General features: G+C 42.8%; 1 protein-coding gene across 1 annotated transcript in view; it reads left to right on the top strand.

Annotated features, from left to right (window-relative positions):
- The window catches only part of FAM171A1 (family with sequence similarity 171 member A1), a 101,212-nt gene that overhangs the window by 27,109 nt on the left and 49,186 nt on the right, over window positions 1–24,917 (top strand). The window contains exon 2 of the mRNA XM_026039380.1: window positions 167–217. Coding sequence (XP_025895165.1) covers window positions 167–217 — 51 coding nt within the window. The remainder of the gene's footprint in view (window positions 1–166; window positions 218–24,917) is intronic.

The following is a 24,917-nucleotide window of genomic DNA, read 5'->3' as shown; positions in this document are numbered from 1 at the left end:
CGAGCGGGCCCCGCGCAGCGCCAGGGGCGCCCTCCGGTACCGCGGGGTCTGTCACGAGCCCGTCCGGGGGCCTGCGGCCTCCCGCGCGCGGGAGCGAAGCCGGCCGTGCCGCCGGTCCCGTGCCCGGTTTATCCTCCGTGCCACAGGGATAGCGGTTAGGGAATAGGAAGTGCCGGGCTCAGGTTGCGGAACCTGAAGCGTGCGGAGGTGTCAACAGGTAACGTCAGAAAAAGCAACGAACTGGGGTCTTGCCTGGGAGCCGGTGCCTCGGGCACCGGGGTGGGATCAAATTGTGTTGTCATTTCTGTAATGGTGTGGAAAATCCCCCTTGTATACACGGTTAAAATAGGAGGTATTGGCCAAATCAGTGCCTTCTGACAGCCCTGTCTCATCTTTATTGTGAAGCTGAACTCATTGCGGCTGGGAAGACTGGCTGGCTTCTGTAGCTGCTGTATCCTCATCAAGCCCTGATGGCTGGTGGGTTAAGTAATAGCAGTTAAGTCAGAAAGTAGAGAACATTTAGATTGAAATAGAATGGTCTAATTTTATCCTCAGCGTACGAATATCTGAGAGCTCTCATAGCTAGCACCGCTTTCCCTACTAGCCCAGTCTTTACCCTTCGGATATGTACAYTGGTAAATGGTATGTAAAGCTAGTCTGGTATTAAAGTGCTTTCTGTTCAGCCYTGATCACTAGTTACTGGCTATGTAGCAGGAGTCTTTTCTTGCAAGTTCATGCGATAGGAGATAGTAGCTTTGAAGCTCCTAATCCTGAGGTATGCACATGTTGGGGTGCACAGACAGTGTTTGTATTGGGCAGATTGTAAGAAGCTGTGGTAGGGAGCCCTTCTCGTGATGGGACGGGTTAAATTAGACTTTGGGTGCCTTTATTAGCAGACCAGGGTTAAATATGGTTTGGACTTGGGGCTGTTTGAGCCTGAGAGGTTTAGTTGGTACGAGGGATAAGGAAGGGATGATGAGGGGTTCTTTGCATCTAGCATAATTCTGCTTAGCTGCCCCCAGCCTTACATTCAAATGGCTTCAACTTCCATTCCACTCAGCCAGGGCAATTACACAACCGTGAATATGCAAAGTACTGGTAATTAATCCCYATGTTTAGCACCCTCTTTAGAAAAGTGGATGAGTTTGGCACACTCTTCCCCCTGTTTGATTCTTTATGCAGACGTGCTGTGGCTCTGAAGGTGTCCTGCTGAACTGCAAGCTTCAGGGACTGGGAGAGGTGGGGGGGGTTGTTCTGCTTTAGTATGGGAAACCCTCCACACAGGCAGTTTTGCCCATTTTTGCCAATGTGGATATTGAATGCTCTGATGATGAAGCTGTTAAAAGTACATGAAGGTACATTTAGGAATGGGAAAAAAATACATCATTTCTTTCAAGAAAACCTGACAGTGCTCTTGAATGAGAACTAAATTCTGTGTTTATTTTGTTTCTAGATGTTGTTTTATCGGGTATTCCAGAACCTGAATTGATTTGAAAGAATGCTGACATGAGTGTCTTGAAGTGAATGTATAGAGGTTTCAGTCAAAATGACTTAAGCTGCGTTTCTCTTGGTGGTATATCTGATGGATGCAGACAGTATGAGACTGATCATATAAACAGAGCCTTTTAAGCTGCAGGAGCTTTGGCAAGGAAGGAATTTAAGAACTATATGAAGAGGTAACACGAACTCAGGGAGAATGTAAGCAAAACCTGCCTAATTTGTGAAGGGGTTAAATTTCTTCATAATTTTTAAACTTGGTGTTTCACAGTATAAGATGAAAATAATTCTTTCAGAGAAACTGGGGAAACTCTTCTAAGGGAAATTCTAGAATGCTATATTATAATGCAGAAGTACAGTGTGACTTTGGTCTGATGCAATGAGTGTTCATGTTTTCGTTAGTTTTCATTAGTCTTCCTATCTTATCCATTTTTAAAAACTTCTAAGGTGGCAGGCAGATCAAGGACAGTTTTGCCTGTGAATACATATGCTCAAGATAGCCCACTTTCATAATCACAGGGTCAAATCAGATACTTCTTTTTGTCTTCTAATAGTGAGTGAAAAGTTTACCTGTCATTTCTTAGCCAGAATCCCCAGCGTTGTCCCATTCTGTCTGCAGRGAAGATAAGGTTGGCTGGTCGAGCGCTGTCACTTGTTTTTGCCTGCCTGACTGCAACAGCCATTACTTTGCTTAACACAGCAAAAACTAACTTCACAACTGTTTCACCTGGGTATTTTATGAAGGCTTCTTTTCTAAGCCGTATAGTAATAGCAGTGAGGTGACCTTCAGGGTSTTTGCTTTTTTAAAGGTAGCTATCCCAAGCGTGCAACTTTAGCCTTCATAAATACGGTTTAGGTGATGGAAAGAGGCTTCAATTTTGCAATGCAGATGTCAGCTTGCACTGCTGCACCATCTCTTTTCAATCAGCTGCAAGTTACTAATGACCTTCAAATGCAAACATTTATTTCGCTGAGGCCACGAATGGACTCATCAGAACAGAAACTAAATTATTCTAGAATAGTACAAAAGTTGTTGTTTTATTGAGGAGGAAGTTGTTTACTTAGTGCTACATAGTATTGTAAAATACTAATGAGGACAATGMATTTATTTGTTTTGTGGGTTATCATATCAAGGTAAACACAACAGCTTTTTTCTTGTGTTTGCCTTAAACTACTAATTCTTGCAGCTGCCTAGCAATGGTTTCTCTCAGTTAAGACTATGGCCAAATTAACAAGTAAGATACCTAGTAAGAATGAGTAGTAGGCAGTGGGCAATTAAGATGACTAAAGGTATAAAATTGCAGCATATCATCTTTTTTTCTGATTAATGTTTATATTCAGCCTTTTGGCTTGTAATACCTGCACTAAGTAACCTGACATATATGGTAAAGAGCCTGTGCATATATGCTTATGAAGGGATAGCAAATTCAGATTCCCCATGGTCTTTTGTCTGCTTGTGCCTTGAGAAAGTGTAAACTGCCACGTTTTAGCTAACATGTAGGTTAAAACACCCCMCCAGCCTTGGCCCACTCTATTATCATCTTTACTCACCTCATATTGACACCTCTTGTGGAGACGAGAGCCTGGATTCTAGAAGCTTTTGGGAGAGCTGCTTTCTGTGCCAGCTTCTAGCCAAGTGAATGGTCTCAAATAGCAGCGCTCCCTGTGTATGCAAAGTTTCTATTACCAGGGCAATGCTGTATTTACTGTATGCTTGTCAGTCCACAGGTGTGGGTATTGGTAGATGTTTGTTCGAAAGGAGAAGGGATTTTGCTTCTAGACTTGCTGGAAAGCTTGTAAAATCTTCAATGCTCTTAGGGCTTTCAAAAAACAGAAATGTCACTCTGCATACTAGTAGTAGGCTGACTTTCAAGTATTTCAGACTAGTTTTTACTTTTTTGAATGGAAAAGAGAGGGAAAACAAGGTACACAACAAGGAAACCTGATGCATAGTTCACAGGTTCAATGACTGTCACGTCAAGCTTGCCCTGAGCCTGGTCATTTCCTTGGATATAAGCTGTATATGGCAGCATTCTCTTATACTGACTGAAAGGTACTAGCAAAAGAGGACACAGAATCACAGAATTATTATAGTTGGAAAAGACTTTCAAAATCACCAAGTTCCAAGCATAAACCCATCACCACCATCCCTGCTGACCCGTGTCCCCAGGCGTCTCATCTACACGTTTCTGGAATGCTGACAGGGATGGGGACTCCACCACTTCCCTGCACAGCCTGTTCCAGTGCTGGACTACAACATGTAGGACATGTAGTGCATGTGATGGAAAGGATCATCAGAGGTTTCTTAAAGGCAGAACTGAATTTGACGACAAAGTAAACCTTGTGCTTCGCTCTGTGCAGCAGCTATTAGCAGCGCTTGGATCCCGCAGGAGAACTGGAGGAATAAATAACRGTCACTTGATCAAGAGTTGTGCTGTGCCCTGAGCCCATAATTTAGGGTGATGGTTGTTCTTCCTGTGGGTAGTCTCTTAAAGACACCTGCAGCTTGCATTTAGAGCTTGTACTTTCGGTATTTATTTAATGTCTCGCTCTGACGGTGATCACTTTATGGAAGCTGCCATTTTTGCAGGATTAATTTCCATTTGCTTCAGTATTCATCGGTTCTRTCTTTAGATGCAGAGAACCAGCTTTCGTCAAAAATATATGGTTATAATTCTGTCTTCCTACAGTAATCTTACTATATACCTCTCAGGGAGCACAAATAGGGAAGATAGGAGAGCTGTGTAAAGCGAGTTGTGTTTACCAGAACAAATGAGGTTACTAATACAAAAATGTTTGAAAACAAATGAGTACCCTGAGCTTCCTGCCACTGAAAATGTGTTTCCCTTTTCTTCTTTTGATTTACTGAAATTCTGAGTCTATTCTGTCAAGTTAAAAAAAAATATATGTAGCTGCACTTTATAATAACCTGTCATACACACTAAAACATTTTGTTTTAGGAAAGGCTAAAGAAAACCGAGTGCTTTTTTTCTTCAAAAAATCCAGAAACAATCTCCTTGTAAGCTGGTTTACATTAGGGTTTTGGTTATGTAATATCTGGCTTTATATGCATGGRTAATATGGATTATATAAATGTTTTTAGGAACATTAGTTTTATTAGAAACTGGAAAAATGTATGCATATGTTAATACAGAGCCACAGGAATATGAATATACTGTAATATTTCTTGCTTCTGATAAAGGCATTGAATCTTTCACTTTAAAATATAAAGACAGAATTATGTTTGACATAATGATATGTCTGAGACATTAAAAATACCATTTAAATATATTTCAAAATAAAGCTACACTTTTTTTTTCAGTCCATGTAACATGCCACTGTTCCGATTCAAATAACCTGAACTGCTGTTTCAGATGGAACCATTTCACTTTTTGGAAGAACACCTCATTTTGAGATGATCTGGAGAAATATTTCCTAGGGTATTGTCTGTAAATTTGTTTTCCCTTTTTAGCTCTGTGGGGGTTGTATGTATTTAAGCTGCGTCAGTGTTAAGTGCATTTTGGGTGGAATCAGCCTCTGCACAGGCTGGAGCAGGAGCAGGGAGGGAGGAGGCGGAATGCAGGAAGGTGGATTTCCAGCTTTCTCAAGGAAGTCCCAGCAGGAAGAGTGTGGAGAACCACTGTACCCTGTGGTAGATGTGAATAATACAATAGCAGTGTTTAATGATACCAGCAGCTTACCTTGACAGTAAGCAAATGTTGAGGGAAACGAGGGATATAAGGTATTCCTGCTCGGGTGAAAATAGGAGGCCTTCCTGCAGACCTCCTTCCAGCGGTGGTGGCAGCTCCTTGTTTCATTTCACCATTGCATTTATCATTAGYGGGCAGACAGTGTCTTCCTCCATCACTGGTGAGCAAGGACATGTAGGATCACAGCGGCCGTCTCACACCATGACAGCCTTTCTTCCTAAGACAGCAACAACAAATAAAGGTAAATGCTGTTATTGGGGCTGTTGCTGGAAGGAGCCAAAGGCACCGGCAGCTCCGTGCTGCCCTTCCCTCGCCCTGGTGCTGCTTGGGYGCTCCTGCAGCGGGGCCGACCTTGGTGTCGAAGCTGCTGGAGCGCTCCTGAACGTGAGCACCACGTAGCTTGTACACAGGCAAACACACGCTGCGTTACCTGGCTCCCTTAGGCCTTTCTCAGGACTCAAACAAGAGCTCTTGTCTGTGGCACTGTTCACATGTCTAAACCATTTGTCTTTGTTACGTTTATGAGCCTGAGTATTTGCCTCCTAAGAGTAAATAAACAAGAAAAGTGCAGAAACGAGGAAGGGAGGTGTGTGGAGTTGTTGGGGCTTGTCTCTGTGACTCTCAAACATTTTTAATCAATGCTGTATTCCCAAGACTTGATTTATGCTGGGTTAAGCTGCCCTGTTGCTCTCRCCTCTGTCTGTTTCCTCTTACAGATATTTGTGTAGCTGGGCAGTAAACGAGACTGAGGAAGTGATCCCACAGAAAGCTTGGTGTGCACCAGCTCTGCCCTTGGCTCCTGCCTGGCTTCAGTGGGAATTGTGCAATAAAGGGAAGCGGGGACTTCCCTGCTGATGGATGCAGGATCCAGTGAGTGTAGAGCTGCACCGTGAGACTTGGGGCACATCCTTCAGCACATCGGCTGTGGTCTGAAAGAGGGCTATGCCCCATTGCTCAAAGAAAAGCTATAAAGATTTTCTTAAGCATCAGTTTGCTTCTAATAGACAAGAAAACTGCTCCAGTTCATACCCTGCATGTTTGTTTTCAGGCAGCTTCATCCRCAGTTTATGCTACACGTGCAACACGCAGCCCTTGCCAGGTTTTCTGTCAGCTGCAGGGTCACTTAAGGGTTAGCGCCTTGGCCATCTTTTCCCTGCCCTTTCCTTAAATATTGCACTTCTGCCCTTGTATCTGCTAGAGAAGAGTGTCTGCTGGAAGATGGGAAGTTTTTATTTCTTATTTCCCCTTCCTCTGTCCGTGCGCTGGCCCTTTCCTCCCGCCGGAGCGGGAGCGCTGGCCRGGACACGCGTCCCACCCGGGAGCGGGAGCTCGTCTTCGCTCCAAGCGTCACGCTCCTGGCACACCTGGAAACCCGCTGGGCAACGTGCTGACCGTGCAAACACCAGAGGAGTTCAAAAAGCCACGTGTGGCGATAATGCCGAGRGACACTGAGGCACAGCCGAGGGTTGGCGCTTTCGGCTTTGCCCTCCGTACCCCGAGTGCTCTTGCAGCTTGGCCGCTTCCAGCTGCCGGGCTGCAGTCTCGGTCCTGGCAAACAGCTTAAGTGTGAGGCAGGCTCTTGATTCATGATGTATGATTTACAGGAGCCAGCAACACAGATGGTTTAAATGAGAGCTGCATTTTCATTGTTTTGCAGAGTGGGAGGGGCAAGTTTTACTTTTTTCCCCAACTATTAAAACTTTAATATGAAAGAAGCTGATTTTCCTCAAAAATTAAAAATTTTCTTTCTTCTCACCCAGTCCTTTATAAGACAGAATAGCTTTTTCATTCCATAGGCTGCAGTTAGTTAAGACTTTGTAGAGGAAGCTATGGCATCACACGTACTTGATGTAAATGTTGGTGTTAGCAATTTACATGAGAGGAGAAATTAAAAATACGCTTGCTTTAAAAAGCCTGAAGCCATTAGCAGCAAGAGCTGCTGATGGGCTGAATGTCAAGTTTGCTCATTGCTGCAAGCTACTCAGTAAGAACTGCAACAGGCTTTGGAATATGAAACTATTAAATAAAGTCCTTTAAAATCAGCTGTTGAAGGAAGAGAATCTGATGTACTAAACTCATGCTGAAAACTATTAGCTCTTTTCAGACGTGTGATTAGATAAGGGCTTCCTCCTTTAGATCAGATACGCACAGCCGGCTGCTCCGGGAAGCTCTGTGTCGCTGAGAACTACTTGGCACTCTTTAGCCACGTGCTAATCTTGCTGGAGATCTTGCTTTAATTAGTATTTTACCTGTGTGGAGCTAGTTAGTCTCGTATTAATGCTCTGTCTTTGTCTTGTTTTCACTTGGTTTYAGTGTGATTTACTGTTGCAGGGAGAGGCCCGAGTGAGCCCTCAGCCCTGGTGAGGGGGATTGAGGTGGTGTCGCGTCTCCCCACTTTTCCACACACAAAAGTTCCTTGAGCTTCGGACGAGCAGAGGGTTGGATAACAAGGAGTAGAGCCATTTCTGTAGCAATGTCTGTAGAAAGGTAATAGTTACTCTTACGTGAAGATTAATCACAGAATGGTTGAGGTTGGAAGGGGCCTCTAGAGATGATCTAGTCCAACCCCGTGCTCAAGCRGGGACACCTAGAGCATGAGGCCCTGGGTTAATGCATGGTTTTAAGTGAATAGTCCAGATTTTCAGAAATTCTTCCRTGACAAAAATAGAAAAACTCTATGTGCATACTCTGGAGCAGACTCTTACAAACAATAAGGGTCCTGGAGCCTGTTCAGGAGCTGTAGGGACTCTGGGAATCAGACTGCTCCCTGTCTGATTCCCAGCAAAAAAMCCCCCTCTCTCTGATGCAGTCAGGTACTAGGAACCGTGGCTCGRTTACTCAGCCAGAATCATCAAGTATCATCTTCCGTCTCCCCTAGTCTTACAGCGTGGTGGAAAATATTAAYGCTCACGTTCATAGAGCTAGAACCATGCCAGGCTCTCCCAGGTGTTTCTTCAATTTAATCAGAATGCCTGTGCTTGCAAAGCGTGGTGACTGTAGCTTTTTCTAAAAGGCATGTATTGTGTTGGAGCGAGCAGGGAACGCAGAGCAGTGTCCCGTGACCCTGGCGCAGTTTCCTTCCTTTCCACTCCGTGTTACCTCATGGTGTTCTGCCCATTGCTATGCAGATGGGAAGGTAGGGAGACTAAATAAAGTCCCAGGTGAAAGCTGTTGCAGACCTGGGGGCTCACTCTAAGTAAATATTTTATGGCAGTATCATTTTGCAGGGCTGATCACTGCTTACCTTCTGGCGTGCCTTTTGGAGATGTGAAATTGCAGCCTTTGTTACTTAAAGTCTAGTTAAAATTCAGCAGAGCTTTTAGCACTCCTAACAGCAGAGTTGGGAAGGAGACGTATTGCCTTTGCTAAAGGGAATCCTGCTTTCTCTTCCTGAGTTGCTTGAGTTGCATCAATAAATTGTGCTTATAGCCTCTTGAATATATAATAGAAGTTGGCCATGTCTTATGTGTTAGAAACGAACAAGCAAAAAGTTCCATACTTGCATTTTGCAGAAGATCAGCTCAGGCACCTCAGAAATGTGTTGAGGGCCAAGGTCATTGTCAATGTCACTGTCAAGGTCAGAGCTGGGAATAAATGTGGACCAGAGTCTGGGGTCTTAATCYCTGCCATCTTTAATGATTAGGAACCTTTTAGTGAAATTTACTGATCCCTGGTCATGGCTACTTCAGGACCCTCTTGAAATGGTGTTACCATTTAGTAATCCCTTTCTTGCTCTGCCCTGCTCTTTTTTGCTTGGCTTGTGTAAGCGCCAAGGCCAAAGGTGGGGCTGAAGCCTGAATTTGCAGGGTAGTGGACAGAAAGCTGTTTCAGCAGCCCCTTGCCACCTTAGTGACTGCTTTCTGTTAGTGCTGATGTTGTTTTTTGTGTAATAGACAGTCACTTTGTCCCCAAAGTGAATGACAAGCCTGGTTTTGGAATGTCTATATAATACAATGAACATAAGAGAAAACAGCATAAAGATGATGGGCTGGTATGTAAATTTTTCTACATAAGAAATGAAATTTGGATGGGTTCCAGCTATCAATACTAAGAAGCTTCCTCCTTTTCCTCTCTTTCCTTCACCATCCTCTCCCTTTTGAGCTGTGTTTCATTTTTAACTTAATCTGTCAGAAGAGAACGTGCATTTTCAAGAGCAGTCATGTAGACAAGTCTGTATTTCAAACATACTTTCAAGCTTGATGTTGCTGGTAACACCAGAATCTTGTTCTCTGTTTTTAAGCAGTAGGAAGATTAAGTTACTTCAAATAATAATATGCAAGCTGCTGATAGAAGCCCGCATTTGTCTGTCATTGCAGTGCAGAAAAGACCATAAGAAGCAATTTTTTTAATGCAGAGAGATGTGAGGCACAGTGCAGGTAAAGGTTGATTTTGGAGAAGGCTGCTGGTAACTAATTGAACTTGCAAACAATGTTATTGTTCTGCTAGTATAGTACTGGTTTAGGCTTTTTTTGTTAAGCCAGCCTGATGGCTTCAGCTATGACTTTGAGGTAGTCACATATTGCATTAACTGGGCCTTTTTGCCCAAGGGGGAAATAAAATATTGTATGTGTTATACCATGCTAAGCAGACCGGAGGAAAAGACAAGATTCATGTGGTACAAATCAAACTCTACCTCGCAGCACTAAAATGTAATGTGTTTTCCACCATTTTCAGTGATGTTCTCCCATGTGCTATACTGTACTTTGAGCGACTGAGTCGTTGTCTTTTGTGACCAGTCATCGTTCTACAGAATTAATGTGATATCCAGGGTACATGGTGCAGGTTTCGTCCTTGCATTATTATAGGCATTTTAATAGCGCAGGAGTTGCCCTCTCTGTACTTCTCTGCTAATTTGCTTCGTTCAAAGCAGCTTTGGCTTGGAAACGTATACTGATGTGTTTCTTCTTCCTTGTTCGTGGCAATGGCTTTGAAATAAATCATGCCTTATAGCAGATACAAGGCATGTGAATTAATTAAGTGTACAAGTATGTGCGCTTCCTTGTTCAAGWTTTTTAAACAATCTGTTGGGGCCTCTAATTAAGCATCACTGGYTTGTCTCTTATTCCTGTGGTTTTCACTGTATTTGCATACTGGTATGAGGGGGAGTTCTTATAAATCTCCAACTTTCTCAGGAACAGTGGATTTTAATAATAGACTTTTAAATCTTTTATATAAATTTTTCTCTGAGTGATATATGTTTATTTCACTCAATTCAATTTGCTTAACAAAATTCAGGCATAGTACCTTCAGTACTGTAAAAAAATAGCCCTTTAAAAATATATTCTTTTATATATAAAAATAAAAATGAAGTAACAAAAAAGCTGAACTACTTTGTATTGTATTGTCTTTGCCAATAAGCTCTGCTGTGTGACAGAAAGTCCTAACTCACCGTGGACTTCAAGTGTATTTTTTTATCTGATTGATTTTCTTYATCAGAAACATAAGCTCTCAAACCCTACTGTGCATATTTAAGTAAGGAAATGTCTTTTACATTGATCCTTTCGTAAAAGTCGTCGCTCCTCTCTTGTGTTTCTGGCATGGCTGAACCTTCGGCCACCAGTGTCATCTGGACAGTGTGTTCATGTGTGCAGCGGCTGTGGGGTGGAACCTGGCCTTGCTGGAGAGGCCCTAACTGCCTCGCACGGTCACATCCACCTCGGCCTTCAAGGAGGTGACCATGCATCCTCCTTGGCATCTCCCAAGATGAGCGAGGAGCACACTCATGCTGAGGCACGAAGATGTCAGTTTTTCTGGGATGTGTCCTAAGACTTTTTCTGGCATTCCTGGGTTGTCTTTCTGGAGGCTCTTCTTCCTGGAGGTGAACCTGGAGGCATTTTATAGTTTATCAGATCCACTTGTACTCACTTCCTGACAGATTTCATATAACTTCATAGTTGTTTTTCTTAGGTATCAACTTAGTAAGTTGTCCATGACTTGGTAGATTTTCAACTTGTCCTCACTGCTTTTCCTTCAGTTGCATTGCAGCTTCTGAAATACTGCTGCTTTTTGTTCTTCTCCCAGAAGTGCAGAGATTAAGGATTATTTAAGGAAAGCTTGGATAGCTTGAAAGCCACAACAGTAGTTTATGGCTACTAAGTGTTGTGGTTTTGGCCAGTCCTTTGTGCTTTTTGACATATTGCAGCCAGGCCTGGGAGCAATGCCTTGGCTTTCTGACAAGTTGGTGCAAATTCTAAACAGCAACATCGTACGCATGGGCTGTGGGAGGTGCTGAACATCCTGTAGTCATCAGATGGTGCTTCTGTTTCTTCACGTTTCTTACAACCTCGTTGTTTTTGTCTTTAAGTGTCTCTGTGTCCAGGTTATGTGGATCTGTGCAACAAGGAGAGGAATAGTCATTACGGCACTGTATGAACTCACYGAGGAACATTTAAAAAATACCTTGCATTGCTTTCTGTTCAGAAAAATAGTGGTTGCTGTGGTGGTTTCTGCCTTGCCGTGGGAGATTGGAACAAATGTCTCATTGTTCTGGTTTTGATACTTGCACTGGGCAGACCCAGGACTTGCACTGTTCACCCTATCTTTGACTTCTTACTCGGTAGTGATCTGCATATAGGAGTAGTGCATTGAGGCTGCAGTTTGTGACCAGAGTTGTACTGAGTGGTTTGCTGTAAAATTGTTCTGCTTTCTGAATTAACAGCAAAATCCTTTAGCTTTCTTTGCAAGATTCTTTGCTAATTTTTGCTTTTTTTCCAGTGCCCATGGAGCTAAATAGAAGTTCTACTTTTGTTAGTTTGTGTAATGCTGCAGGCTGTGCACATGAGAAATCCCRTGGGATCCCATGTTCCATGGAAATGCAAGAAGTTGGAATCACAGAATGTTTGAGGTTGGAAGGGACCKCCAGAGATCATCCAGTCCAACGCCCTRMTCCAGCAGGGACACCCAGAGCACGGGGCACAGGGCGGCACCCAGGTGGGTTTGGAAGATCTCCAGAGAAGGAGACTCCACAGCCTCCCTGGGCAGCCTGTGCCAGGGCTCTGGCACCCTCATAGTGAAGAAGTTCCTCCTCACATGGAGATGGAACTGCCTGTGTTGAAGTTTGCACCCATTGTCCCTTGTCCTGTCACTGGCYACCACTGAAAAGAGCTTGGCCCCTTCCTCCCTGCATTCACCCTTCAGGTATTTATATATTTTAGTCACATCCCCTCTCCACCTTCTTTTCTGCAGGCTAAACAGGCCCAGCTCACTTAGTCTTTCCCCAGACAAGAGATGCTTCTGGTTTTATGCTCTGCCTGTCTCTTGCACCATGGGTTATCTTTTTGGCTCTGTCCTTCTCCCTCCTCCCATGTATTTTTCCCTCTAGGAGATCTTGTTGTTCTGTTCAGCCTTCTTCATGGCTCCTGTATAGGTTGTCTCCAGTTCTCCATACTCTTTTGGTTCTGATTTCTCTGTTTTGGTCACAGTCAGCTCCTGGCCATACCATAATTTATTACTATTGAAAGATTCAGAGAAGGATGTTCCCTGCTCTGTCYACTAGTCTATCCACTGACTGTTGCAGTCACTGCTCTGCTTGGGGGCTGTAGCCCAGAGTTCCAGAGTGTGGGACCTGACATTGTCTGCAAACTACAAAACGCCAAAGAGCCTAAAGCAACAGCTGCCAAACAGCTTTAACTCTTCGCCTTCTGTTTTCTTCTGTATTGTGAGTGAAGAATAAAGTTAATATTTTTATCAAAAAATTTGGATTGCCTCATGAACTGATGAGAATCAGATGCTAACTTTTTATTGTGTGGCTCTTTAAAAAGTTAGAACACGATAGCAAGGGTGTTAATCTAGCAGATGTCTTCTGTTCATGTTTTAAACCCTGCATGCACATACAGGGATGTTTTTAATAAAAAGACAGATATTTAATTCCAAGAAATATACAGGTCATATGCCAGAACAAATGCAATTTGTGATTTCTGTTTTTTTTTTTTTTTTATAATTATTATTTTAGAATTATTTCCTTGGGGACCATTTGTAGTTTTTGGAGCACTTCATAACTTTCAGTAATAGTCTCAGGATTTTGTGTATTACATAAACTTCAGATTTCCTTGCTAGTAATCTGTGTTTATTTGACTTTCTGAAAGCTATTACAGGCACCAGCAATAGTCTGCATTTGATTTTTGGATTACTGTGGGTTTTTTTCCCCTCCTCTTTGGTTTAATAGCACAGGCTACCTTTCTTCTTTCAACCTGGACCTGGAACCAGGATGACTGTTAACTGCAGAATATGGAAAACAAATATTTGCTAGCGGAGTGGAAAAGGATTGCCTGTTATTGCCAGAACTGGTAGGTTGGTGGTGGGGTTGCAGAGGACACTTACATGCGAAACAGAAGTGGGAACAGGGCAAAACCCTTTTTTCTGTTAGTTTGTGCTTTGTATTGAGTGCTGCTCCTCCTGCGACGGGACCTGAGATTGTCCCTGCAGCAATCGGAGGTGGTGCTCAGCACGTCACCACTACCCCTGTAGCAAAGTGACAGGTAAGGCAGCACAAATCAGAGGTGGTGGTCAGCGTGTCACCACTACTCCCTGTAGCAAAGTGACAGGTAAGGCAGCACAGCTCCGCGATACATTCTTTGCTTAACATAAATGTGGTTGGGGTTCTGTACCTGTAGTTGGGAATGTGGATCGAGTGCAGCTGTAGGAGCAAGGGACTGTACCAGGCCAGGTTGTCACCCATTTTGTGGGCACTGTACCTTTTTTTTTTTTTTTTCTTCCTTTGAAATCTGATTGACCTTATCTTAAAACTCAGTTCTGCTAGATCCCACCTTTTGTGTGTCAGATTTCCAGGGCATTTCACTGTTTTTATTAGTGATGTTGTGCAATCAAGTGCAAGTGCTTCAATATATTTTTATTTGCAGCAGCAGAAATAATTATCAGAGCTTGGGTGACCCAGCAGCATGAACCAACGGCTTGAATCATGGAAACAAACAGTTGTATAAACACCTTAAGGCAAAGAAAGAGTGAATGTTTTAAGCAGTTTTATAATACACAGCTTCCTCCTTGCAGTTAGGGTACAGCACTAATCTCTCAGGCTTAGAAGAATCAGATTAAGGATGATTCTGTGGTAAGAGGGTGATTTTTCACCAGGAGCCTGTCAGGAGGACTGCACAGAGTCCGCATGGGGCTGATCTTGCACGGATCGGGTGTGCTCCGATGGAGCCTCCGAGACTTCCCCTGCAGGGTGAACACCCACAGGAGCGATGGCAGCAGGTACCTCGGGCAGCAGGTCCCTCCTCGTGGTTGGTGGTTGCACCAGAGCTCGGGACCCAGGGCTGGGGCTGCAGCGGCAGCGCCCGGCCGCACAGCCGGCCTGGGCCCCACAGCCGGCCTGGGCGCCCCCGGCCCCACAGCCGGCCTGGGCGCCCCCGGCCCCACAGCCGGCCTGGGCGCCCCCGGCCCCACAGCCGGCCTGGGCTCCCCTGGCCCCACAGCTGGCCTGGGTGCCCCCGGCCCCACAGCCGGCCTGGGCTCCCCCGGCCCCACAGCTGGCCTGGGTGCCCCCGGCCCCACAGCCGGCCTGGGCTCCCCCGGCCCCACAGCCGGCCTGGGTGCCCCCGGCCCCACAGCCGGCCTGGGCTCCCCCGGCCCCACAGCCGGCCTGGGCTCCCCCGGCCCCACAGCTGGCCTGGGTGCCCCCGGCCCCGCGCTAACTGCCGTGTGGCACGAATACGCGGCCTCGGCAATCCTTATTTTTTTCTCCCTTTCCCAGAAAGGAGGAAACAGGTGCATCAGGCCTTGAATAATCATGTAAACAGCAGCGTGTGATCAGTGCAGCTAACAGAATTATTAAGCTTCTTGTTTCTATAATGTTTGTTGTTACCTAGCTTTTGAACTGCAAATGAACTTGTGCCTGCCTTTTTTTCTCCCCTCATGTTGCATAGAACTTAGTTTTCCTCTGATACAGGCTGCTCACATTAATTGTTTTTTTATCAGATAGGTACTATCAGCATTTCAGAGTGTATCATTGCATTCTTTCTTGACTTTCAGCTTTCTGTGTCTTGGTGCTACCTCTCAGTATTGCCCAGACTTTTAGTTCTCTATCCCTCCAAACATAAAAAAAAAAAAAAATTTTTTTTTCTTTTTAATGTTGGTACAGTTCCAGTTGCTATAGTTTCCTACAGGCCAGACCCTGCCACCCAGAGGCTGCTTCTCTTTGGCCTGTTGCCCCTCCTGAGAGGGCTTGGGGAAGGTTGTGGGTCATACGTAGCAAGTGCTTGAGCAGAGTCCAGGCTAAGGTAGGAGCTGGACACTCCCCGGAGGTCCCTGGTGCACGACGAGCTCTGCACAGAGCAGGGGCTTCTGCAGAGGCTGCCAGGGCCTTTGCAAGGCCTGGGGCAGGGGTTTCTCTTGGCATTAGACCCTCTTGTTTAGGACATGTTTTATTTTTTTTCCCTTTGTTATTGGTTGTAAAACCCTAAGGCAGCGATTAAGGGCAGCATCACAGTTCAGTTTCTTTACAGCTTTTATTGCTGTAACTGTAGTTTCCGTTTTCACAAATAGGAAGGTAGTGCTCGTAAAACCCTCTTAAAAGTTCTTATCCTGAGATCTTTGTGTTCTTCTGCTTCCCTTACTGTTCCTGCTATTCTTTGTTTTTAACTGACTTTATAAACTGCTCTGCTTTTATGTTAGAGTTCAGATGATATTATCAAGGTTGATGGCTAGAGGGTATGTGCCTGTTTTCTGCTGCCACTTTATTACTGGCAGGTGTAAAACAGACCTAACTATTAATGACATAAATGAATCCAGATATATCCACATCATTCACCTATTAATGTTCTTGAAATAATTGGTTTCATGGTGCAATAACCCATTAATATGAAAAAGCACCTTATTTATCAGGATCCCTAGCAGAATTTGTCTGTTTTAGATTTTACCTGTGATCATTTAGCTCTGGATTGCATTTGGATTGCTCATCCAAAGCTTATAAAGACCAAATCTCACTTTACCTGYAACTGTGACACTGTTAGTAATGTTTCCTAAGGATTTGGCATTGCCAAAACATTCCTGTGTGATTGAGCACACTGAGAGCTGTGAGTAAATACCGAGTATTTTTTCAAGCAGGTGTTTATTCACACTTCTACAGGTAAGATTTCTAAAGCTTTAATTTTACAACATTCTCTCCAATGCGTGTTAAAAAGAGTATAAATTTATGTATTTAGGAGCTGATGAGAAGAGTTTCTCAGTTGCAGACTCACCAGTGGTCGCAGAGAGAGGGAGAGAAAGGTCCGGGCCTATTGGTCACGCAGGAGGAGCCGCCGAGTAACTGAGCTGTGAGTTGGACCTGTTTAGCTTGGAGAAGAGAAGGCTGAGAGGGGATCTGATTAACATGGATAAGTACATGAAGGGGGAATGTAGGGAGGAAAGGACCAAGCTCTTTTCAGTGGTGGCCAGTGACAGGACAAGGGACAATGGGTGCAAACTTCAACACAGGCAGTTCCATCTCCAGGTGAGGAAGAAYTTCTTTCCTGTGAGGGTGCCAGAGCCCTGGCACAGGCTGCCCAGGGAGGCTGTGGAGTCTCCTTCTCTGGAGATCTTCCAAACCCACCTGGATGCYGCCCTGTGCCCCGTGCTCTGGGTGTCCCTGCTGGAGCAGGGGGTTGGACTGGATGATCTCTGGAGGTCCCTTCCAACCATAAACCTTCTGTGTGATTCTGTGAAGCAGGTGGGACTGTCCTGCACGGCGGGTTTGCTGCTCCCGGCCTTGGCTGCAGGCCTGGCTGGACTCCTGGCTGTTTGTGAAAGATTGGTTCATACCTTTGAAAATAGTTGCCGAGTTGATAAGGCAAAGGAGAGTTTATCGCAGCTGGCAGAGAACAAAAGAAGCCAGGAACTTATTTATCTTGGCAAAATGAAGGTTGGGGAGTGATTGCTTTTGCCTACACAGGGGAAGAAAAGGCCTGTTCAAGGAAAATATAACCCTGGCGAAGCGGCCACGAGGCAGCCAGCGAGGATGGCCCAGCACGCTAACGAGCAGGGGCAGATCATATGTAATTACCCTAAACACAGGATTTGAACAGTTGGACCATTTTTAGTTTTGTACTTTTCCTGTGGTGGCAGAGGCCTGGATTGGACAACCCCAAACATTCTTTTAGGTCCCACTGAACTAACTTAAAATATCCTTGCTAAAAATAAATAGAAAAAATGGAAACATGAAAATACACCAGGACAAGTAAGGTCCAGCTAAAATGTGTTCTTTCTTTGGTTCTGTTAAGCAGGATACTGTTTAAAATTAAAAAAAAAAAAAAAAAAGTCCAAAAATTGGTCTGTGATTTTCCACTATTTAAATAAAAGACAGTATCAACACATACAGCTGAAAAAAGGCCTCTGATGTCTCGAGGATTAAACTTCCTTTTGTATTTTTATTCCAGTGTATTAATGCTTGTATGCTAGTATTCCGTGCTGATTTCTGTACAGATTCCTCTATTCCTCTTACTTTTAAACAGAAGTCATTTTTGTCCCTTTTTACTAAAAGGGAATTCTTGCTGTGATGAGAACAAGTATAGATTTATTCCCAGTGCACATGGAAAATCATTAATGTAGATGAGGGAGTGAAAAGAACAATACTGTAACTGTATTTCTCTGCTGATCAGAGTGAGGTTGTATTTATTTATTTATTTATTTATTTTAAGGTTAATCACTAGTACAAAACCACCAGTGAGCACCAAAAGCACTATGAAAAACAAATCAAACTTGAAAGGCAGCTTTTAAAATTTTTTTTGGGGGGGGGGAGGGCAAATTAAATGACTAATAATAAATGGCATTACCTGCACAAAGGTGAGGCTGCTGCAGATGTTTTCCTAGTGAGCTGGAGCTTTAYGTTAACGGTAGTCGTGTCCTTCAAAACCTGCTTTTGGAACAGCAACCTGTCTGCTGGAGTGTCAAAGACTTGGAAGATAAAGTGACAAAAGTTGGAGCTTAAAATAGACTGCCCAAATGTTCTCAACTCTAGCACAGGAGCGAAGAGCTACAGTAAGTATAGAGGCCACTGAGGCAGTTTAGCTGCAGATTAATCTCATGATAAGCATCTGGGATAACTAAGTACTTGATGCAAAGTGTATAATGCTTTAATCATTCAAGCTCAAACAAGCTCAGACTGTTTCTGAGAGGAAGCATCCGACTTGGTCCAAGAAGTTTCTGTCATCCTGTGCCGTTGGCCGGGCACAGTGGCACCCCAGAACCCTCGGGACAGGGTAGAGTTGGGTGCTGGCAAGCTCCCACTGAAGCTCCCCAGGTCTCTAGTTTCCATCTCCAGCAAAGCCTAACCTCAGAAATAGCTCACATAGCCTTCCTCCAAGCTGCTAGTTTTGTTGTGGGAAATTCCGACAGCTTGGCATGCTCCTTGGCCTTGATTTTGCAGCCACATTTGACATTTAATTGTATTTCTCTGCATTTTTTTAGTGGAGATGGTACTGATACTTTCGGAGAGTGAACATAGTCACATTTGCTTGCGTGTTTGTAAGAATCAGGTCATTTTTAAGTTTACCTGCTACTTCTATGTGTCTGTGTGCAGGGAGAGGGAAGTTATTTTGCAAGAAAGTACTGATTATTGAAGACCATTCTTCAATACTGCCTGACGTAGTTGAGCACTCTTTCCAAGTCTTACTGCAAATAGGTTTTTTCAATAATATTCAGTATTTTAGTTATTTCATAGCAAAAGAATATTCTGGTTTTAGGTTTGGTTTGATGAAACCGGTCGTTCAGTTTTGAGCTCAAGTGAAATTGTGGTGAAGACAGAGAACATATTTCCTTCTATCTGCTTTGTGTCCTGGTCTGTGTCTGGCTTAGTGCACCTGCGTACAGCACATGGCAATTTGCTTGCCTTCRAGTTAATGTTTTTCTAGATAGAAAAGGTTAGTTTCTCTCAAGCAGCTTCAGAACTGGCTTGTATTCCCCAAGACCATAACATCCCATCATAACGGCCGTTGTCTTTATCTGTGAGAAAGGTAAATGTTTAACCTAGGAGCATCTGTACTGAGCCATCCTTTGCTTGGGAAGGGTTTAATCATAATGGAATAGAGGAATATTTCCTGATGGTTTTAGTAACTCCACTCATTTAGAGCAGACTAATCAGTACTGGCCATCTCACAGCTATCAAGAAGCACAAGAAGGAAATCTGTGCTTTGTCACAATATCTACCTCTAGATTAGTTTTACTTACTTTTATAGAGTACACACATGCATATAAATATATAAAAATTAGTTCTTGTTAACCACAAAACATCTTAAAGTATGTACGTTACGAGCAGCAATTCTCCTCTTCCAAAATGTAATCCTAAGTGGGGAAAAACAGCAAAATAGAAAGTCCAGGTCCAGTTCCACTGCTTATGGCCCCAGTCCACTGACTTGGGTCTGTCTTTGCTGCCCCTTTCCCACTCTACTGACACCATCACYACCACCCGCTGCCCCAGGTCTGAATTATGAACTCTTCATCTCCCACGTTAGCTGTTGAATTTAGTTGAATTTAGTTCAGTTAACTGCAGGTGAGGGAAGTTGTCCCTTAGGAAACATAAGTGGAACTCACCTTAGGAAGCCACCTTGGAGGAAGGTCTCTCCTTGCACCTGCCGGAGCCCTCCTTTCCATCAGTTCTTTAGAACTCCTTTAGCTGATGCAGGTGCTTCGCAGATGGAGCCCCATCTGTCATGATACTGGTATCTGTGATATTGATACGTTTGTTCCCATTTGTGGTCCTTATGAGAATACCTTGGCGTTGTTTTTATTTGTTCTTTGGATCAGTTGCAGAATTATACCCTTGAACAATGAATTAAGCCTTGATAAAGGGCATATCTTATTATATGAAAATAGAATAGTAAGAAATTACTTTGCCTTTGCCTTTTCTCTTGCCGCTTTTATACATATGTGTCATCTAATTACTTTCTTTTTTAATTAGACCTTCTTTGTCACTTTCTTTCTTGCAAGTCTACAGGATCAAGCCAATGCCAAAGGCAAATACCATGTTAGACGCACTAGTGGTCTGATCCAGTGTGGCAAATCCCATTTCCATTCTTGTCTGCATGTTTGGTAAAAACACATCTGTTCGGAGAAAGTCCCATTTATTTAAATAGAAACCCCAGTGAAATACTGTTAATTACTTGGTAACAATTGTGTGTTTTGGAACTGAGTGCAGATTCAGCTCTAAGAGCATAAAGGAGCACTTAGGAAGTGTCTGTATAATGACTTAATCAGGTAAGTAGGTTTAATTATTTCAGGAGCCAAACTAGCAAATTATAATATGTGAGGACCCAGCAAATTATAATATGTGAGGACCCAGCAAAAGGTAATGCCATTTATAGGATCCCTGCTTCAAGTTCTTTCTGTATCCATCATGCAGCAGTCCATGAACTGCAAAGGAGTATTTGGTGCTACCATAACAAAGCCCCTGCCAGAAGGCCTGTTCTTCAATAATCATTTCCTGGCCCTGCTTGTCTTTAGTCGAAGCAGTGACTGAATTCTGTCATGGAGCATCTATCAGGTGGACTGTGTGTACCCTCTGGCTCTGAATAACCCGAGCTGTGTGTGGCTAAACCCCACCTCAAACATACAAACAGAAATCAATGCATTAGTCAATTCTGTGCCTGGCTGCTGTCTGCGAAAGGACACAGGACCCGGTRTTGCAGCAGGACACAGGAATTGGCTGATGTTTGTTTTGCTGAGGACTCTGCAGTCCTATTTTTAAAAAAATCACTGAGTTTATTTATTTTATACTTATATTTATACTTATATATATACACTTTATTTTGTTAATGTATTTACAGTTATAAATCGGTCAGTTAAGAGGAGATCTGTTGTAAAGTGGTTTATAGATTGATGCTAAATCACGCTCTCTTCTAGATAYAGCTTTTGCTATCAAGTTTAACCAGGCTTGGCATTGGCTTATACTGAACTTCACTTCAGACTCTCCTGCGCAGAGGACAGTCACTTACCTTGAAAAAAAAAGCCTTTTTCAAGTGTTCTGTGGCTGAAGGAGCTGTGATCCTGCACTGATTCCGTGGGTGGAACTGGATTCTCTGGGATCTGTGTCTCTCTCTGACCTGCTGAACTTCCATGTTCACTGTCATRTTAATTAGGGCACCTGCGGGATGTGGAAAAGATGGTATTTCAAGTAATTGAAAAGATTCTCATGACTTGTAACAGAGGCATGAACCTACATAGTAGACATGTGAGAGCTATTGATACATTTTTACCTATATAATTAAATAAAAGTTAATTTAATCAGACTAACTTTCTCAGGCACTTTTGGTTTTTTTTGATAACCATAAAAAAGAAGATGAGCTGAAAGTGACTGAAGTCTTAGTTAACTGTAATGACTGTTCACCTGCCTGCTCTTGGCTGTCTATTCAGCTCCTTTGTAGCTGTGCTGGGTAGGCTACAGATACTATCTCATCTCTTTTGTAATACTTGTGCTTAAGAGTACCAGAATTGGACATTCTTTTTAGGACAGACAGCAGTTTGATTCAAATCCAGGAAGAGCTTCAGTCTCTGCAGCTTTTTTTAATCTAAATGACATTGCTAAGACTTATGTTTGGAATTCAGAAGAGAGAGGAAAAAGCCTTTCTTTTTCCCTTCTGAAAGAAGAAGAAAGTTTAAACTTAGTTGGACCTTAAGGTCATTTTCCTTCTCTGCATTCTTCCCCCGCCCCTTTTAATAGCAAGGCAGGGCTTGGAAAAAGTAATAATGAGCATTCCTGAATCCAAGATGTAAACTTCTCCTCGTAATGTTACCTACATCCTGTAAGGGTGGAGAATCGCTTAGTAGCATCATGAGGCTGCTGTGAGGAGCCTCATGGTCCCGAATACTCGGGAACATTAATGTCCCTAGCAGAGGTTTCTTCTCCCATCCAAGCAGGATAGCAAATAGCAAGACCAATGCTGAGCTGTTGGCCCTACAGCTTGGTGGCCCTCTAGATCTTTTTTAGCAAATTTAGAGAAAAATAGTGTATTAATGGTTGRTGCTTTGATGCCAATACTCTTTATGTTGTCTGGTGCCTTCTCCAGGATCTCAGATTGGGTCATGTAWGTTACTGAGCAGGAGCAGCAGGAAGGACTTCAGAATGAGCTGAACATGGGATTCTCATTGTACATTACAAGTTAACTTGCTTTAAAATGCTAATTGGATATTTATTTACCCTCACAGATACCTTAKGGAGAAAAAATGTAGCCACTTTAAAAATGAGAAAGCAACAGAATGGGAAAAAAAAGGAATTAGTCCTCCAACTTTTGTATGCCTGATGCCATGTGTTTAGCTGCATCTGTGCTGCTTTCCAGGAGTGCATGCCAAGAGGAGATTCCTGCTCCCAGAAGGAAACTCTGTGTGTCCTTCCCTCTGACCTTTTCCCCTTCCCAACGCACAGACAGCTGGAGGAGAAAGGGGATGGAAGTTAAGAGTACTTTAGTGCAGGGCATTTTTCCCAGAAAAAAAAAAAAATCTATTCAGTAAAATGTTGATGTCGACCATAATGGCTTTTTTTGAAGAAGAAGGATTAATTTTGCCATTTGTTTCTTCATGCAGTATTCTTCTCCACTTTTAAAAATAGCTTGTCTGAAGTCACATCAACCCTGTATAGCTTATAAGTCCAGGCTAATGTGGTTAGCAAGCCTTTTCTAAGTTCATCCAGAAAGCTTAAATGAATGCATCCATACAGTGATTTTTAAATTTATCAAAACTGTGAATGTTTTGGCCATTTACTCAGATTCTTAAATTGAGTGCCTTAAAAAAWAATCAAGGTAGTGATCTAAGGCACTTTACGTTGGTAAAAGGTAAAAGATTATATGCAGTATTTGGAAAAATGTGATCTAGTAATGTGGGTTTGATTCCTGTTATTCTTGGCAGATACCCTAGTGTTCCTTTTGCATCACCGTATAGCCCCTTTGCTGGGCTGTACCATGTTGACTTGTAAACAGCAACTTTACTTGAAAGTGAATGTTTCATTGCTCTCTAAGCAGTGTTTGTGCAAAACRTGGTTTTAATGGGAACACGCTTTTAGCTGTAACAGATTGAAAGCAGGAGGACTCTCACAGTAGAAGAATTTGTGTTTTGAAAGCTTGCCCACTACTATCCTTTGTTTCTGAGGCTATGGTAAACTAATGCCCTGTTACAGCTCTGGCTGCTACTCCTGGTTGGCTTTTTTGCTGCTCTCTGGTTGTTTTTTTYCAGGGGAAAAGGATGAACTAGCTGTGATTAAGGGGTTACATCCTTTATATCCGTATGTAGGGACTGCTGAGGAAGACACTTTTACCTTGAACTAACATTTAATGCACATGTTAACTCAAATGTCAACTGAAATTGAGGTGCAAATGCAGTCATTATTGAAAGAAAAAGCTTCAAGAAGCACCAGGAATGAAAGCGCTCTAAGGAGAAATGGGAGCCAAGTGATGTTAGAAAGTGGTTGGATGAGGATAATATTCTGTTAAGCATGGAAGTAAAATAGACTGTTTCTTAAACCAGTTTCCAGGCTGCTTTAATGTTATGTCTTTTCCATACTGCTCTTTCATAGTGTTTTCTCAAAGGACATCTTTCAGCAAGATCACTCTTTTAAGATGGAATAGAAAGGGATAATTTATTACAGCCCAATTTGAAGAGTGTTTCTTGCTATAAAAAATCATTCAGCATCCATATTGCTTTCTCTTTTAAATGCAGTGGACGGCAGCAAAAAAAACCATATGGTTGTAAGATATGGAGCTGTTTAGATCTCGATAAGCAAAATTTTAATGCGGTGGTGGGTGTTTTAGGTATAAAGAAAAGAGAGAAGAATGCATAGAATGCAGGAATCTTAATTTTATAGATAAACTTGCTTGTGTCAACACTTGTAGATTGACTTAAAGATACACTTACATCTTTAGTGCAGTTTAGTACATCTTAAAGTGCAATTGTCGCATCTGAAAATTAGAATATCACTTAATTTTAGTGCCTCAGAGTGTTCTGTTAAGTATGAAGTAGCTTTCCAGGAAAACTATGTGATTTTTATGCCCTGCTTTCACTCTCGTAGTGGTATCAGAATTGATACAGGCTGATTCGCTACATTTTTGGCAGCTTTATAGTGGTCAGAAAGCAAGGGGAGATAACAGCGCCAGAGGTTAAAGACTGCTACRTGAAATTGCTCTAAACTGACAAATAATGGTTTGCTGCCTTTGACATCTGTTAAATAAATGAATGCAGCTGAATTCAAATCAGCTAAAGAGAATTCTKCTCTGTTAATCCTTTTTCCTTTCCTTACCAAATGCTTTTGGGAGAGATGGAGAGACTGTTCCAGTACAAACACTTTTTAAAAAAAATATATATTTTTTTATTTTTCCTCAACTGCAGTATTATTTTGCTGAAAATATCTTAATGCAGATATATAGAATATGCTTCCTTATATATTTTAAGCTATTATGGGCAATAAYTTGCAAATCAGATGACCAAAATGGGGATGCTGTGTTCTTTATATTTTTGGTGGAGGAAAGACGATGGCCTTTGCTGGAGATACTGGATTTAAATGTTCCTGGCAACCTAAAAYGAGTGATGTAAAAGCACCTCATTATCTCTCCAGCAATCTGCAGTGCAACATTTTTGCACTTTTAGAGTTGTATTTGATATTTGCAAGAACAATGGTTTGCAAAGAAAGGGAGTAAGATATGAGATCTGAAGGGCAAGTCAAGCTGCATATTCTTGGTGTTGAGCTGCAAAATTGAGAGCCTTCCAGCCTCCCAGAATGTCAGCTCTAAAGAGATTTTG

This window comes from Nothoprocta perdicaria, unplaced genomic scaffold, assembly GCF_003342845.1.
Source record: "Nothoprocta perdicaria isolate Ctin4 unplaced genomic scaffold, notPer1 scaffold_23, whole genome shotgun sequence".
Lineage (NCBI taxonomy): Eukaryota > Metazoa > Chordata > Aves > Tinamiformes > Tinamidae > Nothoprocta > Nothoprocta perdicaria.
The sequence above is the reverse complement of the archived record's forward strand: the minus strand, read 5'-3'. Positions and strand labels throughout refer to the sequence as shown.